Here is a 17071-nt window from a genome sequence, read left to right as displayed (position 1 = left end):
AGGCTGAGGCAGGAGAATGGCATGAACCCGGGAGGCGGAGTGCAGTGAGCCGAGACTGTGCCACTGCACTCCAGCCTGGGCAACAGAGCAAGACTCCGTCTCAAAAAAAAAAAAAAAAAAAGAAAAGAGAAAAAAGAAATATCAGGCACAAAGAAAGAAAAAAAAACATATTTGGTGACATCAGAGGTCCTTGTCCATAAGAAAATATTTTTGAGAAAGAAAGATGTTTTGCTCATGGCTACTGAGCTGCCCTCAAGGCAGCCACTGAGGATGCTTTTAGAAGTTTAAGAAGCTAAGACATGACAGGAAGGGCGGGTGTCCTGCCCCCTCCTCAGAGAAAATCTGAGCAGAAATTTGGGATTCCCATTCCATTTGGGATGAGGTCTTTTTATGTATCAACGAGGCTTTTGTGGACTATTACCTAGTAAGTCACAGGGTCTGGTCCTGGTTGAGATAGGCATGAACATCATTTCTCAGATATGCTCAAGAGAAGCCCAGCAGAGCCCCACACCTTCCCCCCTTGCACACTTTATTATTAATGAAAAGGGAAGTAGGAGTTTCCAATACTCAATGTTCAGCAGAAAAGGAGCAGGGCCATCTTCTTGCACTTTCTAGACAATCAACCACCTTCCATTTATTTTCACAACTGTGGCTAAACCAGAGGTTCATCCAATGGTGACAATGGAAAACCTAGTAAGCAAAGAGTAAATCTGGTTATAGTCAATACCTGGATCCACTCTAAGGGAATGGTGCTTATGTGTGATAGTGACACCTTCTTGGTCCAAAAGGCTGACAGATGAAGAGCACGTTTCTGGGGTTTCCCCTTTCCTATCCTGTCTGGTCATGACAAGCAGTTCTCATGTATTTCTTTAACTGAAGAGTTAAATTGCATGGTTTCTCTCAGGAGCACTTGATGGGTCAAGAGTTTCTCCTCCACACTTTGTTGGACACCTTGTCCTTCCCACTGATCCATTTTATTTATCCACTTTTGAATCTTAAGCAAACACTCTTTGGAGCTGGCCTGCAGTTCTAACTGATAGGGGATTGATGAAAGAAAAGAATAACAGTTGAACTCTCTTTTATTCCTGGGCTGAGGATTAGCATCACACCTGCTTCTCTCTGGGATGGCCTTGCACATCCCCTTTCATTCCATTTTAGGGCTCTTGCTTCATTCTTATTTGAATTGTGTTCGCTTTTTGCCAAAGTTTAGGTCCCTGCTGGCTACACAGTTCCTTTCAGAAAGGACTGCGGGATCTATCTGCAGCATTCAATCCACAGGTCTCTTTCATTAATAAGCTGTGTTCTTGGCAAATCTTTGAGTAAAAAAGTATTTAAAGTGTTACCTAGTCCCACATCTCACCTACTGTAGGAATCCCTCCTCCAGCATACCCTGGCAAATGCTTGAAATCCACTCAGAAAAGGGAACTCAGCACCTAGACAATACTTTGGCTCTTCTCCCTTTTCACTGGGGAAATCAAGGTGCAAACTAGAGCTGAATCTCACATTCAAGTTCCTAGTGGGTTGCCAATGAAGCCAGAACCTTGGCTTTGAGATTCCCAGAATCCCTAAATTTTCCCATGGTATAGGTCCAGATTCTGGCTAGAAAGCTCTTAATCCCAATATGCTAGGGTATTGCCCATCATGTCTTGTTCTGTATTATTGGGCTTTTTCACTATAAGTTATGACAGCAGACACATTTCTTGTGTCTCCCATGGTCCCTGGTATGAATGTCATGGAGCAGATGTTTTATAAGTGTGATTATCCTACAGAGCAATATGTTCAGACATAGCCTTCCCAGAAGCAAAGTTAGCTGGGCTAACACCTTCTCCTAGTGTTGTTATGCATAACTAGAGAGAGGGAAGGTTGGGTTAGGTGATAAGCAAAAAAATGGGTCCTTTCCTTATCACCAAGAAAATATCCTGTCTAAACATTTCCAGACTTTGTTCTAGGCACCTCAGGAAAAAGCAGAGGAAACAAGAGTATAGGAATAAACAAGTTTGCTGCCCAAGATGTAGGACTTCTGCGTTCTGTCTTCTACCTCAGGATTCCAAGTGGGAGTAAAACAACAAATCAAATAAATTTTAGTCAAGTTTCAACAAGAATTTATCTGCTTTGACTTTGCTGTCTTATTTAGCTTTGCCTGGACAGAAGCCAAAGACAGAGACAGAATTTTGGCAGGAAAAGGAATGTATCACAAGATTTTTTTTGAATAATTCCTAGAGGCTCACTTTTTTTCCTTTCAACAGCCTCATTTTGCAGATGAAAATTTGAGATCCACAAAGGAAACAGAACTTAGGCCCAGTTGCAAAGCCACTTAGGAGCAGACTCAGATGCTCCCAGGTGATTAAGTCACCCCAAGAAAAGAACACGTGGTAGTCAAAGTCCCTAAAAGCAACACAGGCAAGAACAAACTGTTGTTGTCTATGCATGGTGCTTAGCTCTCAGTGATCTAGGAAGTTCCTCAATCTGTCCACTGCCAATGGGATACAGCCAGATAGGGTTAACATACACTTTCTCTGATGGCTCAAGAAAGCTGCACTACAACACTGTTAGCATCTCACTACTGAGGACCAAGAGTTCACTGGCACTTTCTGAAGCTCCATGCTTCTGGAAAGTGCTGTGATCTTTGTTGCTGATGAGTGTCAAGAATATCAGACACCAGGAATGGAGAAGCCAACTTACTGGCTTGGAAAAGATAAGAATTTGATATGAACGACTCTCAGAACATGGTGTAGGCACAAATTTTAGGCTGTTCTGTCATTGTTAAGCCAGCTATTTCTCTGAGATCTCTAGCTTTTAAAGCTGGGGCTGAGAAAACTGTTTCCAATTTTTTAGGCAGGACCTTGGCAAAGATTTCTGGCAGTTTAAATGGCAATAAGAGCCTGTTTCAAATCAAGCCAGTATAGTTAAGGAATGTTCTCCTTAATAATCTTTTAAAGTCAGAATTCTTGTTCAACCAATATTAAACAAAATGTATGTGAATAATTAATCTAAGAAACCTAGGCAGGCAGTCTTGAGTTACCATGTTTCAGGGAAAGGCAGCCACAGAGGTGTGTGAACAGATCTTGGCTGGTTTTGAGAGAGGAGGCAGCAACATAAACAGTGGCTTAAGCACTTTCTCCAACAACCATCTTAGCTATCAAGGAGCTAATAAAAGGCTTTAGAGTTAAACATTCTCATGCCTCATGATGGGCTTCCAGTTTTGGAGGCTCTTCTCATGTACCTGTCTCTACCTAGAGACATAACCTACTATCAACCTGCTGTTCTCCAAGAACAAGAGAACCAGAGGTTAAATCCTGCTTTCCAACCTCTCCACAATATTCTTGTAACTTCTGCTTTTGTTGTATCTTTGAAAAGATGGACATGCTGGGCTCCTTTCCAGGTCTTTCTGGGTTTCAAAATGTGGTATTCTTGTAAGGGTGTGAAATTCCAAAACACAAGCATGTCTCTAGTCAAGTGTATAGGACCCCAAATTCATTGATGTGCCAGATAATAATTACTGTGGGTGTTGGGTGGGGCTCACAGACCTTCTCTTGGATTTTGTGCCCTGCTGTGAGCATAAACAACCATGAAGCCACAGAGATTTGGATTTATAAAACTCCCCCTCCACTCCCTTCCCCATACCACTGATTGGCCTCTAGACCTTCAGTGTTGACACCCAGGCCAGAAGTTTCAAGCCCAGTTATGAGGGGACCTGGTGGGTCGGGTGGCTGACCTGATGGGTCACTATCACCCCCACAGCCTCCATTGTGGCCCGAACGCAGGTGGTCCTTGAGTGTCTGTTTGTAGCGGAAGCTCCTGCCACAGTAGGAGCAGGGGTAGGGCCGCTCCCCGGTGTGGATGCGCTGGTGTTTCATTAGGTGGTGCTTGCGGATGAAGCTCTTGCCACAGTGAGGACAACTGAAGGGCCGCTCGCCTGTGTGCAGCCGCCGGTGGTTCAGCAGGTGCTCCTTGCGCATGAAGCTCTTACTGCAGTCAGTGCAGGGGTAAGGACGCTCGCCTGTGTGGATCATCTGGTGGCGGATCAGGGCCGAGTGGCCGTTGAAGTCAATGCCACACTGAGGGCAGGAGAAAGGGCGCTCTTGTGCATGACCCCGCTGGTGGAGGAGGAGGCTGATTTTCAAGCTGAAGCTCCTGCCACACTGGGCACAGCGGAAGGGCCTTTCGCTTGCATGAGCTCTCCGGTGGCTGGTGAGTCGAGCCTGGTCAGCAAAGCGCTTGGGGCAATCAGGACAGGGGAAAGGACGCTCAGTGCTGTTATGGACCCGAAGATGGTAGGTAAGTCTTGACGGGTGAGTAAAAGTCCTGGCACAGTGTGGGCAGGTGGGGGGCATCTCACTGGCATGGTCCTGGGATGTGTTGCTGAGGTCTGCCTGTGGAGTAAAGTGCTTAGGGCACTGGGCACAGGGTAAGGGGTGCTCAGTAGCATGGCTACATTGGTGGGTCAGCAACATGTCTTGGCTGAGACTCTTGCCACAGTGGTGGCATGAGAACACCTGCTCACCAACTGGAGGTGGGAGGGGATAGCTACCCAACTGAGTAAAAGTCACTTGTCCCTCAGAGGCTTCAGGCAGGTCAGTGGCTGGACGTCCAAAAGGTGTCATGGATGTAGACTGCTGGCTTTTGAAAGCCACATCTGAAAAAGCATCCTTTGCTGCTGCTGGTGGAGAAGAGAAAGGGACTGGAACCTCAGGGCACAACGAGGATCTAGCAAGGCCTTCAGCTTTGATGACAAGCTCTTCATCTGAAAGAAAAGACTCCAGAGTTATACCCATCAACAACTGTCTCACTAGCAACTCTCATGCATTCCTACCCAGCTCTAACAGATCACTCTAAGCTCTTAACTAGCTCAGATCAGAAATTCAGCAGAAGGCTGCAATAATAACCAAGACATCTGTGGTCTCTGTGGCAAATCATCAGAGAAATGAAATGACATTTTAAATTTATTTTATGACAGAATCACGTTCTGTCGCCCATGATGGAGTGCAGTGGCGTGACCTTGGCTCACTGCAGCCTCCACTTCCTGGGTTCAAGCGATTCTCCTGCCTCAGCCTCCCGAGTAGCTAGGATTACAGGCATGCACTACCGTGCTCAGGTAATTTTTTTTTTTTTTTTGAGACAGAGTCTTGCTCTGTCACCCAGGCTGGAGTGCAGTGGCGCAATCTCGACTCACTGCAAGCTCCGCCTTCTGGGTTCACGCCATTCTCCTGCCTCAGCCTCCCGAGTAGCTGGGACTACAGGCGCCCACCACCAGGCCCAGCTAATTTTTTTGTCTTTTTATTAGAGACAGGGTTTCACGGTGTTAGCCAGGATGGTCTTGATCTCCTGACCTCATGATCCACCCACCTCGGCCTCCCAAAGTGCTGGGATTACAGGCGTGAGCCACCGCGTCTGGCTGTGCTCAGGTAATTTTTATATTTTTAGTAGAGATGGGGTTTTGCCATGTTGACCAGGGGTCTCGAACTCCTGGCATCAAGTGGTCCACCTGCCTCAGCCTCCCAAAGTGTTGGGATTACAGGCATGAGCCACCGCGCCCAGCCCTCATCAGAAAATTTAACACTGTACCTCTTCTATGCTATCTGTTAAGAAACAGAAAATCCTTGGCATCAATCTTCCCAACATTACTTTCACTATATTTTACCTCTACTCAAGAACTTTCTCTATTGCCTGTTGTGACAAAGCCTAAAATCACATAATTACCTATTCCTATTTCTCTGTATTCTATCAGATCAACCCATCACTGTGGTCAGCTGTCTCTTTACTTCCCCTGAGAACAGAGTACACATTTCTGCTATGCATCTTTACTTATTCTGTCCTCCCTTTTGCAGAACGCTACCCCTCTCTCCCCATCTTCCCAAATTTTACCCAGCCATATCATACCTATCTTTTAAGGTACAATTGTGGCTTTATGCCCTTCTTTAGGTCTTATCTAAATACCTAAACTAAAACTGATGCATATTCTCCTTTTTTTTTTTTACAGACAGGGACTCCCTATGTTACCCAGGCTGGTCTTGAACTCCTGGGCTTGGGTGATCCACCTACCTCAACCTCCTCCCAAAATGCTGGGCTTACAGGCACGAGTCACCAAGCCCAACCTGATGCATGTTCCTGAAACTTCTCATTCATTTATATAAGTCATCCACCCCACTCATCCTAACAGGCTTGCCTAGTACTGATATGTATGTCCCTAGTATAAGTTTCTTCAAGAGCTAAAACTGTCTTATTTTTCATTTGTGTTTCCCAGTCTAAAAGAACACAGAGCACAGAAAATACTAAAAAAAAAAAAAGACTGCATTAAGCTGTATAAATGACTGGGACCCTTCTGATCTTGAGATTCTCTTCTACAATACAAATGGCAAAAGTATCTTAGAAGAAAGATACTTCTATTTCTTCTCCCATCATTGATTTTCCTTTCACTGAGGGAGGGCTCTTACTTAACATTCCCATTTACACCTCCCCACGGCCATTTCTGTCTCCAGGGCTTGTCTCCCTACCCTACTCCCACTTTTTCTACCCTTTCTACATGATTTTCAAATGTTTTTCTGTCTTTCCCTACCCCCATAATTTTGGTTCGTCTGTATGCACTTATTTTTCTTCTTCTGACAATTCTCATTTGTCTTTGCATGTAAGAGTGTATTTTCTCATTTACTTAAAATTTATCTTAGTGACTGTTTGGTTTCATTCATAATGGTGAGCATGGCTTTGTTTCTTTCCCTCATTCTTCTCCCACATATTTGCCTTTACAAATTTCACCTGCTGTTTCTTCAGTCAGTCCTGGCATGAGCTGGATATGGACATGAACACCTCTTTAATTTCACACTCACCAGCATAAGTGCTTTTGTACACGTCACTCTCCTTGGACTCTGGTGGGCCCCCAACCTGAGGCTCTTCTTCTTGTTTAATCCAAGACAGAATATCTGATGTTGAAATACCAGGCTCTAATTTGTGGGAGGAAAAAAAATGGACTTCATGAACTTGAATAAGAAGTGAGATAATCATGTTGGTTTGTTGAATACTATATTTTGCCCCAAATATTTTTCTTTTCTTTTTTTTCTTTTTTTTTTCTTGAGACAGAGTTTCACTCTGTCACCCAGGCTGGAGTGCAGTGGCGCGATGGCTCACTGCAAGCTCCGCCTCCCAGGTTCACACCATTATCCCCCCGCCTCAGCCTCCCGAGTAGCTGGGACTACAGGCGCCCGCCACCATGCCCAGCTAAGTTTTTGGTTTTTTTTTTGTTTTTTTTTTTTTTTAGTAGAGATGGGGTTTCACCATGTTAGCCAGGATGGTCTCGATCTCCTGACCTCATGATCCGCCCGCCTTGGCCTCCCAAAGTGCTGGGATTACAGGCTTGAGCCACCGCGCCCAGCCCCAAATATTTATTTCTAAATAACTATAACAATAACACAGAACCAGCCTTTTAAAAAATGCATACAGGCTGGGTGTGGTAGCTCATGCGTGCAAGCCCAGAACTTTGGGAGGCCAAGGCAAGTGGATCATCTGAGGTCAAGAGTTCAAGATGAGCCTGGCCAACATGGCAAAACCCTGTCTCTAATAAAAATAAAAAAAATTACTCAGGAGTGGTGGCAGGCGCCTGTAATCCCAGCTACTCAGGAGGCTGAGGCAAGAGAATCGCTTGAACCTGGGAGGCAGCGGTTGCAGTGAGCCGAGATTGCACCATTGCACTCCAGCCTGGGCAACGAGCAAAAAAACTCCATCTCAAAACAAACAAACAAACAAACAAACAAACAAACAAACAAATCAACTTCCAGAATTACAAAGTTAGGTTAGTATAGATGCAGAATTCAACTCCCTAGAAACACACTTTTCAGATTCCCAATTCTGGGCTCTTTCTAAGAGATATATTATCTTTGTCTATTAAATGATACAAATCATTGTTTCCTAAATGCTGGGAGGGGGGGAAGAATATAGTATTGGCAAGTCCTTCAGGTCTTGGGGGTTCTTTCTGAAAGAAAAAGGGCACAGCCTATAGAGGCTTTGCACACAACATGCCTCATCTGATCAGTACCAAAACAGCTGTGCTAGCTATTACAACCTAGGCCTATACGGCTTTTTTTTTTTGGACTAAATGGACAAGCTGGCAAACTGACAAGAGAGCTTGTCAAGCTCCAGAGAGTACCCTGAAGCTCTCTATAGTTATTTCTCAAACACAGCCTTATGGGCAGAATATGGTTTAATTCACAGCAAATTAACAGAACTCACTACTTTACCCAATGTCTTTTAAATCAGTTAGACGCCACTGAAATCTAAAGGTGTTCTCAAAGCAGAAATAAGAGGCTGGGATAAGACAAAAGCCCAAAAGACCATCAGTTATGGGGAGCAATTTGGAAAATAGATTTTAGCACATGCAACAGTTGCCTTTCCAACTTCCTGTTCTAACCTAAAAGCAAAGCTGAAGTGTATTAAACATAGTCTAATCTTATCTTTGTTCTCTTCCAGATGTTATACACATACATATCTATGAGGAAAAAGGCAGAGGGGGAAAGACTGGATATAAGGAAGAAAACCTCTTAACCGATATCCAGAGGATTAACTTCCCATTCAAAACATCCGACTTTTGTTTGTTTTTGAGACAGGGTCTCACTCTGTCACCTAGGCTGGACTACAGTGGCATGATCTTGGCTTACTGCAACCTCTGCCTCCCACGCTCAAGTGATTATCCCACCTTGGTCTCCCTAGTAGCTAGGACCACAGGTGTGTGCCACCAAGCCCAGCTAATTCTTTGTATTTTTGGTAAAGATGGGGTCTCACTATGTTGCTTAGGCTGTTCTTGAACTCCTGGGCTCAGGTGACCCACCTGCCTCAACCTCCCAAAGTGCTGGGATTATAGGCATGACCCACCATGCCTAGCCAAAAACCCTGACTTTTAAAACACTTACCTGCTTGTTTTTAAAACTTTTCTGAATGGGCTGGGCACAGTGGCTCACGCCTGTAATCCCAGCACTTTGGGAGGCCGAGGCGGGCAGGTCACGAGGTCAGGAGTTCAAGACCACCCTGACCAACATGGTAAAACCCCGTCTCTACTAAAAATACAAAAATTAGTTGGCTGTGGGGCGCGCGCCTATAATCCCAGCTACTTAGGAGGCTGAGGCAGAAGAATTGCTTGAACCCAGGAGGTGGAGGTTGCAGTGAGCTGAGATTGCGCCACTGCACTCTAGCCTGGGCGACAGAGCGAGACTCCATCTTAAAAAAAAAAAAAAATTTCTGGATGATGAGTTAGTGCTCTAGAAACCACCAAATGTGATTCAAGAGGTTTTCACTTTTTGATCAAAGTCTTATTGTTGATCATTATAAATTTACAGACTGTTATATATTTGATTAGTTTCAATCCATTGCAGTCATTCTTCTTTTTTATTTTTTTTTTGAGATGGAGTCTCACTTTGCTACCCAGGCTGGACTGCAATGTCGCGATCTTGGCTCCCTACAACCTGAAACTTTCGGATTCAAGCGGTTCTCCTGCCTCAGCCTCCCAAGTAGTTGGGATTACAGGCGCCCGCCACCATGCCTAGCTAATTTTGTTTCACCATATTGATGAGGCTGGTCTCAAACTCCTGACCTCAAGTGATCAACCCAGCTCGGCCTCCCAAAGTACTGGGATTACAGGCATCTGAGCCACCTTGCCCAGCCTATTCTTTCTCTTTTTTTTTTTTTTTGAGACGGAGTCTTGCTCTGTCACCCAGGCTGGAGTGCAGTGGCACGATCTCAGCTCACTGCAACCTCCACCTCCCGAATTCAAGCAATTCTCCCGTCTCAGCTTCCCAAATAGCTGGGATTACAGGTGTGTGTCACCACACCCGGCTAATTTTTGTATTTTTAGTAGAGAAAGGGTTTCACCATGTTGGCCAGGCTGGTCTCAAAATCCTGACCTCAGGTGATCTGTCTGCCTTGGCCTCCCAAAGTGCTGGGATTACAGGTGTGAGTCACCATGCCTAGCCCATTATTCTTTTAATTTAATTTAATTTTTTTGAGACAGAGTTTTTGCTCTTGTTGCCTAGGCTAGAGTACAATGGTGTGATCTCAGCTCACCGCAACCTCTGTCTCCCAGGTTCAAGTCATTCTCCTGCCTCAGCCTCTTAAGTAGCTGGGATTACAGGCATGTGCCACCATGCCTAGCTAATTTTGTATTTTTAGTAGAGACAGGGTTTCTCCATGTTGGTCAGGCTGGTCTCTAACTCCCGACCTCAGGTGATCCATCCTCCTCAGCTTCCCAAAGTGCTGGGATTACAGGCGTGAGCCACCATGCCCGGCCCCATTATTCTTTTGAATGCTTAAATTGTCCCTTCTTTGGCCATCGGGAGCCCCTGCAGATTAGTTCTATGTCCTTTTCACACAATCTCAGACGTCTACTTTCCTTCCTTTGTGGTATGACAAACCATCCCAGGCTTATCTTGTACATTTCCTCCTCTAGGCTCACAATCAATGGTCTCTGAGAAATGCAATTTATAATAGGGCTGTTAACTGCTCATCAGTTACCATTGCTTCTAGGATTTTTCGATGAATAAAGGTATAAAATACACAATTCTAGAAAAGTGTCCTGAGTCGATATTAATATTTTGGATTAATATTTAAGGTTACAGGGCTTAAGTCCTTTTACTTTATACTTATATCTTTTCTCTCTTAACCTGAAAACCTTGGTTCCTAATGACATTAACATAATCTTTGCTTTAATCAAATGTATGTTTCAAAATAATACCAGTATCAACAAATATATGAACTCAAGATTTTTTGTGTGTGATTTAGTTTTTAGGATATATATATATCTAGGGACAGTTAAAATACTATGTTTTAAAGTCATTTGAAATAAATCTTCTGTATGTATTTATGTCACCAACTGATACACAGTTAGGTTTAGTTGATCTTTTTTTTTTTTTTTTTTGAGATGGAGTTTTTGCTCGTTGCCCAGGCTGGAGTGCAATGGCACGATCTTGGCTCACCACAACCCCTGCCTCCCGGGTTCAAGCGATTCTCCTGCCTCAGCCCCCCAAGAGGCTGGGATTACAGGCACGCACCACCACGCCCGGCTAATTTTGTATTTTTAGCAGAGATGAGGTTTCTCCATGTTAGTCAGGCTGGTCTCAAACTCCCAACCTCAGGTGATCCGCCCACCTCAGCCTCCCAAAGTGCTGGGATTACAGGCGTGAGCCACTGTGCCCGGCCTTTTTTTTTTTTTTTTGAGACAGTCTTTCTCTGTTTCCCAGACTGGAGTGCAGTGATGTGATCTTGGCTCACTGCAACTCTGCCTCCCGGGTTCAAACGACCTTCCTGCCTCAGCCTCCCAAGTAGCTGGGACTGTGCATGCCACCGTGCCTGGCTAATTTTTGTATTTTTAGTAGAGATGAGGTTTCACCATGTTGGCCAGGCTGGTCTCGAACTCCTGACCTCAAATTATCTGCCCACCTCACTTCCCCAAGTGCTGGGATTACAGCTGTGAGCCACCATGCCTGGCCCTTAAAATTAATTTTTAAAAACTACGTAGGCCAGGCGAGGTAGCTCACACCTGTAGTCCCAACACTTTGGGAGGCCAGGGCAGAGGATGGCTTGTGCTCAGGAGTTCAAGACCAGCTTGGGCAACATAGTAAAACCTGTCTCTACTAAAATTAAAAAATAAAAATAGGCCGGGCACAGTGGCTCACGCCTGTAATCCTAGCAATTTGGGAGGCCAAGGCGGGCGGATCATCTGAGGTCAGGAGTTCAAGACCAGCCTGGCCAATATGGCAAAACCCTGTCTTTATTAAAAATACAAAAATTAGCTGGGCGTGGTGGCGCATGCCTCTAATCCCAGCTACTTGGGAGGCTGAGGCAGGAGAATCATTTCAACCCAGGAGGCAGAGGTTGCAGTAAGCCAAGATTGTGCCATTGCACTCCAGCCTGGGTGACAAGAGCAAAACTCTGTCTCAAAAAAAAAAAAATAATAATAAATATGTGAAATATCTACAGGGTTCTGAAATCAAAACTATAAAACAAGATATATTCAGAGAAGTCTAGCTTCCATCTTATTCCCTCTCTCCTTGTACAGGGAAGCCATTCTTACTAATTATTGTTTTAATCTTCCATTGTTTCTTTGTAAATATATAAGTAAATGCAGTAGTCCCCCATTTATCATAAGGAATATGTTCCAAGACCCCCCAGTGGATACTTGAAACCTCAGACAGTAATGAAACCTATATATACTTAAAAAGTATATCTTGTTTTATTGCACCTCACAGATACTGCTTTCTGTTTTGTTTTTACAAACTAAAGATGGAAGGCCGGGCACGGTGGCTCACGCCTGTAATCCCAGCACTTTGGGAGGCCAAGGCAGGCAGATCACGAGGTCAGGAGATCGAGACCATCCTGGCTAACACGGTAAAACCCCGTCTCTACTAAAAAATACAAAAAAAATTAGCCAGGCGTGGTGGCGGGTGCCTGTAGTCCCAGCTACCTGGGAGGCTGAGGCAGGAGAATGGCATGAACCCGGGAGGCAGAGCTTGCAGTGAGCCGAAATCACGCCACTGCACTCCAGCTTGGGCGACAGAGCAAGACTCTGTCTCAAACAAAAACAAAAACAAAACAAAACAAAAAAAAACTAAAGGTTTGTAGCACCCTTCTTGAGGCAAGTCCATCGGCAGCAACATCATGTGCTCTTTTTGTGCCTCTGTCACATTTTGGCACTTCTATTTTTTTTTGTTTTTTTGAGACAGAGTCTCGCTCAGCTGCCCAGGCTGGAGTGCAGTGGCACCATCTTGGCTCACTGCAACCACTATCTCCCGGGTTCAAGCGATTCTCACGTCTCAGCCTCCCAAGTAGTTGGGATTACAGGCACCCGCCATCATGCCTGTATAATTTTTGTATTTTAGTAGAGACAGGGTTTCACCATGTTGGCCAGGCTGGTCTTGAACTCCTGACCTCAGGTGATTCGCCTGCCTTGGCCTCCCAAAGTGCTGGGATTACAGGTGTGAGCCACCACACCTGGTCACATTTTGGTAATTCTTATAATATTCCTAATTTTTTCATTATTATTATGTATGTTAATGGTGATCTGTGATCAGTGATCTTTTTTTTTTTCTTTCTTTTGGAGAAAAAGTCTGGTTCTACTTTTTTTTTTTCTTTCTTTTGGAGACAAAGTCTGGTTCTACTGCCCAGGCTGGAGTGAAATGGTGCAATCTCGGCTCACAGCAACCTCTGCCTTTCTGGTTCAAGCGATTCTCCTGCCTCAGCCTATCGAGTAGCTGGGACTACAGGCACGTACCACCACATCTGGCTAATTTTTTGTATTTTAGTAGGGATGGAGTCTCACCATTTTGCCCAGGCTGGTCTCCAACTCCTCAGCTCAAGCAATCCTCCTACCTTGGCCTCCCAAAGTGCTGGGATTATAGGCATGAGCCCCGGCACCTGGCCTGTGATCAGTGACCTTTGATGTAATTATCGTAATTGTTTTGGGGCACCACAAAACCACACCCATATAAGATGACGAACTTAATAAATGTTTTATGTGTTGTTCTGACTGGTCCAATGACTCAGCCATTCCCCTGCCTTTCTCCCTCCCTCTCCTAGGACCTCCATACTCCCTGAGACACAACCATATTGAAATTAGGCCAATTAATAACCCTACAACGGCCTCTAAGTGAAAGGAAGAGTTTATACATCTCTCGCTTTAAATCAAAAGCTAGAATGCTTAAGGTTAGCAAAGAAGGCATGTCAAAAGCCAAGGGGAAGTAGGCTGAAAGGTAGGCCACTTGAACCAAACAGCCGAATTGTAAATGCAAAGGAAAAGCTCTTAAATTAAGTGCCACTCCAGTAAACACAAGACGAAGAAAGCAAAATAATCTTATTGTTGATATGATGAAGATTTGAGCACTCTAGATAGAAGATCAAGTCAGCCACAACATTCCCTTAAGCCAATGTCTAATCCAGAGTAAGGCCTTAACATCTCTTTAATTCTATGAAGGCTGGTAGAGGTGAGGAAGCCGTAGAAGTCTGAAGCTAGCAGAAGTGGGATTGATAAGGTTTAAGGAAGTGCAAAACGAAGCAGCAAGTGCTAATGGAAAAGCTGCAGCAAGTCCCCAGAAGATCTAGCTACAATTACTTGAGGAAAGTGGCTACACTAAACAACAAATTTTCATGTATAAGAAACAGCTTTCTATTGGAAGAATATGTCATCTGGGACTTTCATAGCTAGAGAAAAATCAATGTCTGGCTTCAAAGCTTCAAAGGACAAGCTGACTCTCTTGTTATGGGCTGATGCAGCTGGTGACTTGAACTCAGTGTTCATTTTAGTATTCTGAAAACCCTAGGGCTCTTAAGAATTATGCTAAATCAGGCCAAGAGTGGTGGGTCATGCCTGTAATCCTAGCACTTTGGGAGGCCAAGGCGGGCAGACCACCTGAGGTCGGGAGTTTGAGACCAGCCTGACCAACATGGAGAAACCCTGTCTCTACCAAAAATACAGAATTAGCTGGGCATAGTGGTGCATGCCTGTATTCCCAGCTACCCAGGAGGCTGAGGCAGGAGAACTGCTTGAACCCAGGAGGCGGAGGTTGCGGTGAGCTGAGATAGTGCCATTGCACTCCTGCCTGGGCAACAAGAGCCAAACTTGTCTCAAAAAAAAAGAATTATGCTAAATCTACACTGCCTCTGTACTAGAAACGGAACAACAAAGCCTGGATGACAGCACAACTGTTACAGCATGGTTTACAGAATATTTTAAGCCCACTGTTCAGAGCTACTGCTCAGAAGAAAAAATTCCTTTCAAAATACTAGTGCTCATTGACAACGCACCTGGTCACCCACAAGCTCTGATGGGGATGAACGAGGAGATGAATATTGTTTTCATCCCTGTAAAACAACATCCATTCTACAGCCCACAGATCAAGGAGTAATTTTTACTTTGAAGTCTTATTGCATAAGAAATATATTTCAGCATCAATGCACTCCAGCCTGGGTGACACAGCTAGACTCTGTCTCTAAATAAATAAATAAATAAATAAACAAACAAACAAACATATTTCAGCCAGGCGTGGTGGCTCACGCTTGTAATCCCAGAACTTTGGGAGGCCGAGACAGGTGGATCACCTGAGGTCAGGAGTTCGAGACCAGCCTGGCCAACATGGCGAGACCCTGTCTCTACTAAAAATACAAAAAAATTAGCCAGGCATGATGGTAGGCACCTGTAATCCCAGCTACTCGGGAGGTTGGGGCAAGAGAATTGCTTGAACTCGGGAGTCGGAGGTTGTAGTGAGCCGAGATCGTGCCACTGCACCCCAGTCTGGGCGACAGAGCAGGACTGTCTCAAAAAAAAAAAAAAAAAAAAAAAAAAAAAAAAGAAATTGCCACAGCCACCCCAACCTTTAGCAACCACCACCTGGATTAGTCAGCAGCCATCAATACTGAGGCAAGACCCTCCACTAGCAAAAAGATGATGACTCTGAAGGCTCAGATGATTGTTAGGATTCTTAGCAATATTTTAAAATTAAGGTGTGTACATTTTTTTTTAGACATAATTTATTGCCAACTTAATAGACTGTATAGCATAGTGTAAACTTAACTTTCACATGCACTGGGAAAACAAAAGTTATTGTGACTTGTACTGCAATATTCACTTTATTGCAGTAGTCTGGAACTGAACCCACAATATCCTGGAGATGCCTGTACTTGCCTTTAATGCTGTTTCCATATTAACTAAGTATTTATCACACACTGTGACCGTAACTTTTGCAGTTTGAGGTGCAACAGTAAAACTAGTACAAATTTCTTTTACTTTCTTCACAGTTTCACAGATAGAAGATTTGTTCTTACCAGAGATCTTGGCAACCTCAGCATGTAACTTCCTTCCTTCCTTATTAAGTCAAGAAATTTCACCTTTTCACATAAAGGAAGCACTTGATGGCTTCTCTGATACATCTGAATTGCCACCATTACTACTTTTGCAGTTTGGGGCCATTATTTGTTTTTAAAAAGGGGTGGAGCGGGGGGTTACTTAACATAAGCACTGCAATACTGCTACAGTTGACATAGCTTCTAAGTGGCCATTAGGCCAGGTAGCGTATACAGTGTGGATGCACTGGACAAAGGGATGATTCACGCCCCAGATGAGACAGAGCAGGATAGTGCAAGATTTCATCATATTACTCAGAATGGCAAATTTTTTTTTTTTTTTTTTTTTTGGGGACAGAGTCTCACTCTGTCGCCCAGGCTGGAGTGCAGCGGCGCGATCTCAGCTCCCTGCAAGCTCCGCCTCCCGGGTCCACACCATTCTCCTGCCTCAGCCTCCCGAGTAGCTGGGACTACAGGTGCCCGCAACTAAGCCGGGCTAATTTTTTTGTATTTTTAGTAGAGACGGGGTTTCACCGTGTTAGCCAGGATGGTCTCAATCTCCTGACCTCGTGATCCGCCCGCCTCAGCCTCCCAAAGTGCTGGGATTACAGGCGTGAGCCACCGTGCCCGGCCTCAGAATGGCAAATTTAAAACTTATAAATTATTTCTGGAATTTTCCATTTAATATTTTCATATCACAGTTGACGGCAGGTAACAAACTGTGGAAAATGATACCATCAATAAAGGGGGACTACTGTATGTAGTCTCTATGCTGATACAAAACTTCCCCTAAATGATGAGTGGTTGGCTGTACCTAACTGCAGTCACATACCATGTAACATTTGTATAGTAGTACAAAGGTTTATATTTGTGCTGAATATAAGGACAGTTTTGAGCAAGACACATGGAGTCATGCACTGCATAATGGTGTTTTGGTCAAAAACAGGCCACTGTCAAGCATGATGGCTCACATCTGTAATCCTAGCACTTTGGAAGGCCAAGGCAGGCAGATCACTTGAGTCCAGGTGTTTGAGAACACACTGGGCAACATGGCTATACCCCATCTCTATAAAAAATGAAAAAATTAGCCAGGTGTGGTGGTTCGAGCCTATAGGCTATTTGGGAGGCTGAGGCAGGAGAATCCCTTGAACCCAGGAGGTGGAGGTTGCAGTGAGCCAAGATCACACCACTGCACTCCAGCCTGGGCTACAGAGCAAGATTCCATCTCAAAATAAATAAATAATAAAAAGTAAATCCCGCC

At 44.5% G+C, this 17071-nt stretch overlaps 1 protein-coding gene across 4 annotated transcripts in view; it reads right to left on the bottom strand.

Annotated features, from left to right (window-relative positions):
- Positions 1-393: 393 nt before the first annotated feature.
- The window catches only part of ZNF398 (zinc finger protein 398), a 50531-nt gene continuing 33853 nt past the window's right edge, over positions 394-17071 (bottom strand). For all 4 annotated transcript variants that reach the window (XM_032762076.1, XM_058427693.1, XM_058427696.1 and 1 more), the window contains 2 exons: positions 6825-6938; positions 394-4744 (listed from right to left, as the gene is read on the bottom strand). In XM_032762076.1, coding sequence (XP_032617967.1) covers positions 3591-4744; positions 6825-6938 — 1268 coding nt within the window. In that variant the 3' untranslated portion in view covers positions 394-3590. The remainder of the gene's footprint in view (positions 4745-6824; positions 6939-17071) is intronic.

Source organism: Hylobates moloch, unplaced genomic scaffold (genome assembly GCF_009828535.3).
Source record: "Hylobates moloch isolate HMO894 unplaced genomic scaffold, HMol_V3 SCAFFOLD_1, whole genome shotgun sequence".
In the NCBI taxonomy this organism is placed as follows: domain Eukaryota; kingdom Metazoa; phylum Chordata; class Mammalia; order Primates; family Hylobatidae; genus Hylobates; species Hylobates moloch.
The sequence above is the reverse complement of the archived record's forward strand: the minus strand, read 5'-3'. Positions and strand labels throughout refer to the sequence as shown.